This window comes from Neovison vison, chromosome 1 (genome assembly GCF_020171115.1).
Source record: "Neovison vison isolate M4711 chromosome 1, ASM_NN_V1, whole genome shotgun sequence".
In the NCBI taxonomy this organism is placed as follows: Eukaryota; Metazoa; Chordata; class Mammalia; order Carnivora; family Mustelidae; genus Neogale; species Neogale vison.
Window position 1 is genome coordinate 40627554 of NC_058091.1, and position 7802 is coordinate 40635355.

The 7802-nt window shown below is 46.7% G+C and overlaps 1 protein-coding gene across 1 annotated transcript in view; it reads left to right on the forward strand.

Annotated features, from left to right (window-relative positions):
* BACH2 (BTB domain and CNC homolog 2) overlaps positions 1-7344 on the forward strand; it is a 363936-nt gene extending 356592 nt beyond the window's left edge. Inside the window, exon 7 of the mRNA XM_044245496.1 lies at positions 925-7344. Within this exon, the coding sequence (XP_044101431.1) occupies positions 925-1404 (480 nt within the window). The 3' untranslated portion in view covers positions 1405-7344. The remainder of the gene's footprint in view (positions 1-924) is intronic.
* The last annotated feature ends 458 nt before the right edge of the window (positions 7345-7802 follow it).

The window sequence follows — 7802 nt, forward strand, 5'->3', positions numbered from 1 at the left end:
CGGAGGCCGGAAAGCCTGCTGAGGTTTGAGTGAACCGTGGGAAATTGACCACAGCCACTCTTTGTTGTTGTGATTTGTGTTGATTTGTTTTCAGTAGACTTCTTTTTAGAGAAGTTTTTGGTTCACAGCAAAATTGAATGCCCCTGCCCCTACACACTCACCTCCTCCCCGTTATGGACACCTCCCACCTGACTGAATCCGCAAAGGGTAATCACCGGAGCCCATAATTTGTGTCAGGCCTCACTCTTGGTGTGGTATGGTGTGTGAATTTGGACAGTGCATCCCCAGCGACTGTACAATGAGTCATTTCACTCCCCTAAACGTGCTCTGTGCTCCACCTGTCCATCCCTCTCTCTCCCACCCCCCTTCCCTGGCAACCACCGGTCTTCCCCCTGCCCCCGCCCCACTGCCTTTTCCCCAAATGTCATTAAAGTTGGAATCGGGCAATTTCTGACTTTCAAAAATGGCAGCCTAATACACTGGGGGAGATTTTTCAACGACAAAGTTTGGGACTGAGAGTTTTCTAACTGATGCTCTACAAACCCTCAATTGCAGGAAACCAGAGCCTGGAGGCCCTGCAGTCCTCTGGTTGGTGGGAATGTTGCTGGTCGCTCGCCAGACCCCAGAGAGGGATGGAGAGCTGCCCCGGGGCGGGGCGGGGGAGGGGGGTTGCGGGAGGCGTCAGGCGCATGGCACACCTGGATAGGCTACTCGGATAGGAAACTCTTGTCCAGGCTCTTTGGATACACGTCTTGTAGGTTCCTAGATCCCAGCCTCGTCCGTCATTCACGAGTGCCTCTGTCATACCAAATGTAGGAATGGAAGCTGGAAATCCCCCAGAAACCAGGGCTTTTGTCTTCCTGTTCAGGTTTCATGGGGCCCTTTTTTTTTTCTCTCTCTTTTTCTTCTCCCTCTGTTGTCCAGGTGTGTGAGAAAGAGAAGCTGTTGTCAGAGAGGAACCAACTGAAAGCCTGCATGGGGGAGCTGCTGGACAACTTCTCCTGCCTTTCCCAGGAAGTCTGCCGCGACATCCAGAGCCCTGAGCAGATCCAGGCCCTGCACCGGTACTGCCCCGTCCTCAGACCCATGGGCCTCCCTACAGCCTCCAGTATTAACCCCGCACCCCTGGGCGTCGAGCAGAACCTGGCCGCCTCGCAGTGCGCCGTGGGGGAAGGCGCGCCCTGCTGCTTGGAGCCCGCGGCCGCTCCGCCCGGGCCTCCCTGGGCCCCCGGCGGCGCCCCGGAGAACTGTACTTCCAGGAGGCCGGAGGGCGCTGAGCCGGGAACCTTCTCAGAGAGGGCGCCTGCTCTGGAATCCAGGAGCCAGACGGTGACCGTGGACTTCTGCCAGGAGATGACTGATAAGTGTACGACCGACGAGCAGCCCAGGAAAGAGTACACCTAGTGACCCGACCCGCCTCCAGCTTTCCCAGCTCGCCCACCTGGGTGTTCTACGGTCAGCCTGCGGTGCTCTTCATCTGTTGTCTGGAAGAACCAAGAAGGAATTTGGTGCACACTACAGCGTTCTTAGCAGCAATACTGTTTCTAAGTATTCCCTCCTCTCTTCACGCGGGAGTGATACACAGTCCCTTCACAATGGTGCTACCCCTTGCCCAGGCAAGGAAAGACGGCGGTGGTGACACTGCCTGTCTGTGGGTTAATTTCAGTCTCAACAGGGATAGACTATAACACCTCTAGGACCCAACCACGGATTTTTTTTCTCAGTGGCCCATGTCACAAACCCTATCTCAGGAATTTCTTCTGAATGTTCAATTTTTTTCATTGAAGACAGCTTCTATACACATCAAAGTTTTATAGCTAGACTGTACATATTATATATAATATATATATAAAATATATATATATCCATATGCAAAAGTCCTGCATGCCTCAATTTTCTCATCCTAAAACTGGAAACTTCATTTCTCATTTATCAACAGGTTCCAACATTCCTCTTCTTTTGTCTCCAATGCTAGAACTAGTTTGGTAACTGTTAACATGGTCATTTTTCTTGCTTCACAGTTCAATTTCAATTTGTACTTATTTATGGAACAGAATTCAATGTTGGAAGCTTTTTTTTTTTTTTGAGGTTTTATTTCCGACCCTTTTTCTGTTGTTTGGTTTGCTTTTGGGCACCATCGGCCGGTGTCATCTGAGTGTTGTGGTTTGTTTTGTTGTTGTTTTTTGTTTGTTTTTTTTTTTTCTTGCAGATACTGTACAGTCATGGTCAACTTCGCCACTTGCACTGAGTTTTGGGTCAAACCTATTTTCTTAAATGAAGTTGTTATTACTTCAGTATAACTCAAGTATACTGTATATTCTTTGCTTTTAGTTGAAAAGTAAGACATTTTAGCTAATTAAAAAGCACTCAGGTGATAATTATGTAGGAAAAATAATCTTGCCAAATAATGAATTCATCCTAGGATGTGTAGACAATAATCTGCTTGAATATTTTTATATTTCACCTCCTCCCCACCTTTCCCGGAAGCAAAGTTTAGATGCAGAGAGTTCAGAGTTGATGCTGAATGTTCAGACTCCTAAGTGGGGAGAGAGTTTGGACGTCCACTCGAAAGTGCATCCAAACAGCAGGAACCCATGATTTTGTACCAGAACTCAGCAGGCATTGGCTCCTAAAAATCAACTTAAAACTATTTTCTCACCCAGGGGGCGAGTCCCATTCATTTCAACCCATCCTTGGGCCTCTGCCTGCTCTTGGAAGGGCAGCGCAGGAGGAAATTCTTGGAAGGATTTGGCTGATCAGCCACCCCACCCCTGCCCCGCCCCCCTTCCCCTTCCCAGGCCCCTTGCCCAGCTGGGTTCCCAGGACCTCTCCCTTGAGTGGGATTGAATCACAGCAGCTGGTGTTCTGCGTGTAAGCGGTGTCCTGGGTTAACGTAGCTCAGCCAGAGTAGGAGAGAGTGGGGGCACATGTGAGCCTGGGCTCTGTCCCTGATGCAAGCGAAAGCATTTCTTTCTCCCTCCCTTCTCCACATGCTTTGAGTTGAATTCTGGGGGATTTCTGCTCGTCTCTTGTCTGAAGGCAGATTTCATTCTGAGGCTTTAGACACGATATGGCCAAGGAGCCCTCCCTGTCCTGCCCCTTCCCACCACACACACACACACCTACCCTCACCTGATAATTTTCTTCTCTTGCTGCAAAACTGGTTGGCTTGCAACCCATAGAGAGCAGCTTTCCTTGGCTTTGGGGGCGTGCTGGCCCCCAGCCACGTTTACAGGAAGATGTGCCCAGACCCTGCCCCCAGCCTAAGAGGAGGAGGAGTCCCTCCTTCCCTCCCTCCGGTGGGGGCCCTCCAGCCTGGCTGAGGAAAGAGTCCTGAAAGGTTTGATGTGGGGATGGGGTGGTGGGCAGTGGGGAGTAGATGGTTGACTTTGTTTCTTTATTTGTGCCATTGTTTGGACAATATTAAAGCTGCATGTAAAAGGGGAAATTAGTATATGATGTAGGCGAAAAGTGAAATCATAGTAACATATGTTTTAGTATTATTAACTTTTTTCTGTACAAATATTAGCGCTAAATGTTTAAATATGTATGAATGCCAGAAATTTGTTGGTTCATGCGGTAGGATTAAAAAAAAAAGGCTTTTCTTTTCAAATAGTTCCGCTTTTAAAACCTGCCTCTGGGTTTCTGTTTCTCCTCATGTGCGTGTGTATGTGCGTGTGTTAGTCTGAGACAGATTCTGAGGCGGCTCAGAATTGGAGCTGCCTTTTTTTTTGCGGTTGTTGGAATTTCTTGGCCTAGTGGAACGGTTCTGTGCTTCACGTGGAGTTTGCCTTTGTGGAAAACTGGTGACAGCTGGAATTTAAATTCAATGTGAATCACGTGAGGCACCACAGGTCTGTGTTATGGTGGTGGAGTCAGCCAACAGTATTTTGTTTTTAACTCTCTTGTTGCCTTTTTTAAGTGACCTCCTCTTCTTTTGGAAAAAAAAAGAATGTTTCCTGCTCGTCTCATCACCAGGTCCAAACCAGCCTGTTGTTGGTGTGATCTACCCTGGTGACAGCTTGTGTGCAAACTGGTCATCTTGACCACATTCCGTTGGTCTCCCCCTCCCCCCCCAGTCTGTTGTTTGGGCTGCATGCAGGCGCTGTGGCCAAGTCCGGGTGGGGGAGGGGGTCTCCTGTTTTCCCTCCACCCTCTCTGCCCACATTCTCCGGCCATCACCACCGCCCCCCCAGCCCAGCTGCTTTTCTCTCTCTTCAGCAACCAAACTCCTGCTATGGGAACTGGTTAGAAACACTGCTTGAAAAACTCTTTCCATTTCTTAGAGATTTTTTTTTAATGACTTATGATTTTGTTCACTATGTACCATAAACAGTGACTGGCTTTGTGCAATTGTGTGACCGGTCTTGTCTCCTGCTACCCTGAACCACGTGTTCCTAAGAATTGTTTGCAGGTTGATTCAAAGGGAGGACTAGCTGGGGACCAGAATCCAAACTGCCTCAAGTGGAGTTTTAAAAAACCAGCCTGTCTCCTTAATGTGGGATCCCTTGGTGCAGCCTCTTTTATGAAAAGGAAAAGCGAGTTAAGAACAGGGAATAGTGTTTGCACAGCACGGTGACATGTAGTTGTGCTCTAAAGGGTCTTTCCTTATAAAAATAAAGGACCCTCCCACCGTGGACTGCTTAGGAAGATCCCTGCCACGGCCTAGTTGGGTCTCCAAATAGGTGGGCATGAGCTGTTGGGGCGGGGACCACGGCGGAGGCCCCATGGCTTGTTACCATGTGCCTGGATCTAGTCCTCCCCTTGGATCTGCCTGTGTCCTACTTGTGTGTCCAGACGACCTCGCTTCATTCAGGTTGGTCAGGCTTTGGGCAGGTGAGTGCTTTGCTGTATGTGTTTGTTTCTCTGCGTTATCTGGGGGTGCCTTGAATAAAATCAGACTTCATTACGTACTGATTCTGGAACAAAACTGTTGCAAAAACAAAACAGAGCTGGCAAACTGACTAGGCCATCCTGCTATTTCGATTCCAGGTTCCCTCACAATGACTCAGGCGTCAGAGGTGATGCTGCAGTATAAAACATTATTTTGTATATTGTACAAGTAATTTATTAACTGTCTTTCTAAAAGTATGCTGCTTTTAAGATGCACTATGACTTTGGATTTAATCCTTGTATTGCTTTCCCAAGGAAGTAAAAAAAAAAAAAAAAAAAAAAAAGGCTAGCGATTAGAATGCCAACTGCCACTTCTCCTTAAAAAGGAGGCCAGGGACCAGCTCTAGGACTTGCACCAGCGAACTGCTAGAAATCAGGTGGCCACAATATGAAGTTCGAAGGTATTATCAGGAGATCTAGGGGTGCCTGGCTGGCTCAGCCAGTAAAGCACATGACTTGATCTCAGGGTTGTAAGTTCGAGCCCCACATAGAGATGACTTAAAATCTTCATTTAAAAAAAAAAAAAAAGGCCTAAACCTACACTTTCTTTCTGAATACTTTATGAATGCCTTTAAAGAAAAAGAAACAAAGGTGTATAAACTATAAGCCTTTTAAGAAATCCCAGAGTCCTGTCCCTACATGCTGCTCCACATCCTGTGGAGTACAACCCTCTCAAAGTGGGTAGTGCCTACAAAGCTACTTGGCTACAAAAGACCTACCTACCTGGCTGGATCTCCACATTCTACCCCATTGAAACGAGCAGCTGCTTAATCAATAAATGACTTTAACCTGCTCCCCTATGGCTTCTAGTTCAGGAGGAGTCGTAGACCAGGAAGGGAGCAGGCATCAAGTTTTGTCTTCAAAATACTATAAATAGACTGAGGGGCAGAATCTTTTTTTGTTGTTTTTTTTCCTTTAAGAATAAAACTGTTCCCTCAATCATAAGTTAGTATTTCTTCCCCAGACTGAGGATCTTGTTGTAGGCGGTTACTGGCGAGTCAGTCCACAGCGCAGTGCCCTGCGTGGAGTCAGTATGTGTGCAGGACGTCCGTGTGCGTGGAGCAGTCTGTATGTTCTCAGTACCGCCTGAGCCATCTCCTGACCCAGGCATCAAAGACTGATGCTGCAGAACAGACGATATTTGTACACAGAGCGTGTGTGCAAATAGTATTTGTACATAGAAAGGACCTATTGTGGCAGATTGAAGATAAATTATTCAACCGACGGTGCAAAAACATTTCTTGCAAAGAAAAGGAAGTGTAAAGTATTTTCCTACACTCCACCCTGGGAGATAATATTTATATCAGATGAGTATCAGTGCATTTTAATTGTACTATGAACCTGAGGCTGCCGTTCTGTTGGTCGCAGAGGCCCACTTTGCCGCTTTGATTTCATGTTGTGACGTGGTGCATGCATCTCGCTATCAAGCGATGGATAAACAACTCTTTCACTTCATTCCAGTTTATTGACCTCAGCTCAAACAGTGGCCCTCCTTAGAAGCAGAAGGGCACCAAGACCATTCATTCAGTGCCAAGTGTTCCTGGGGGGCTGATTGGACACGTATGTGAGGAAAGAGGGAAGGGACTTGGACAAAGAGGGGCTTTCCTACCGATGATGCTAAGTCTCCTACCAAAACACGTCTGCAGGCAGAGGGGGTGACCTCCACGGGGTCCTAATGGTGCATTTGGCGTGTGTGAATGATGGGATGCCCATTCACGCTCGGACCTAAAAGACCTGCCACTTCTAGCGAGTGACCAGGAAGATTCCAAATGCACTTGGGAGCTCCGGGTGCTGGTCAGACACACAGTGAGCCGTTCGAGGCAAGCACCACCTTTTGCTCGTGAGGCCAGAAGGGCCTGGGAGAATTTGTTCCAGAACCAGTCTGATGCAAGTGCACCTCTAATATATGCCTTACAAACTCCAGAGGCCATATTCAAAACAGGGTCTTCTCAGTGTATGCAAGGGGCCGCAGCCCCTCTTCTCTTCCTCCCCAGGTCGAACAATACGGACAGTTTCACACATATCTACCTGTATAACCCTCTGTACCTCTCATAACTGCTCAACGACTGTAACAGGTTACATCAGGTGTTTTTCTACATACTTTTTACACAGATTCTATGCGATTAATGTAACTTAATGCATCATTTTATTGTACTAGTTCTTAGGCTTGTCTTTTTTTTTTTTTTCTAAGTGATTGTGGTTTTTGTTGTGGTTTTTAATTGTAAAAATGAAATGGCTGTTGATGCTTATTCTCTGTAACTAAGAATTTTTACCATTTGGGGGAAAACAAAACATTGCTATGAACTAATGAATTGAAACTTCATTTACTCATTGTAAATACACTATTGTGCAAAAAAAAAAAACTTTTTTCACTCAATTGAATTGCTAGTGTTAACTGAATTTTGTCTAGACACCATTTCTGTTGATGAAATAAAGACATATCATTACGCATTGTAAGCTGGTTTTCCCTGCCTCTGATCCCTGTGTTACAGATCACAGGGTTGGAGGCCTTAGGAAATCTCTTCTCCAAAAGAAGCTATGTGTCTTCCTCTAGCTTGGACCCTTACCTGCTACCTGATTAATCTGATTAGAGACGTAAAAAAATGTGATAATGCTAATGTGACTTTTTTTTTTTTTTAAAGATTTTATTTATTTATTTGACAGAGAGATCACAAGTAGGCAGAGAGGCAGGCAGAGAGAGAGAGGGGAAAGCAGGCTCTCCGCTCAGCGGAGAGCCTGATGCGGGACTCGATCCCAGGACCCTGGGATCATGACGTGAGCCGAAGGCAGCGGCTTAACCCACTGAGCCACCCAGGCGCCCCTAATGTGACTTTTAAGTTTAAAAAAATTCCCAGTGCCTGTGAGAGCAGATAAAAAGGCATTAAACGTAATTTCCTGGCTTCAATGTT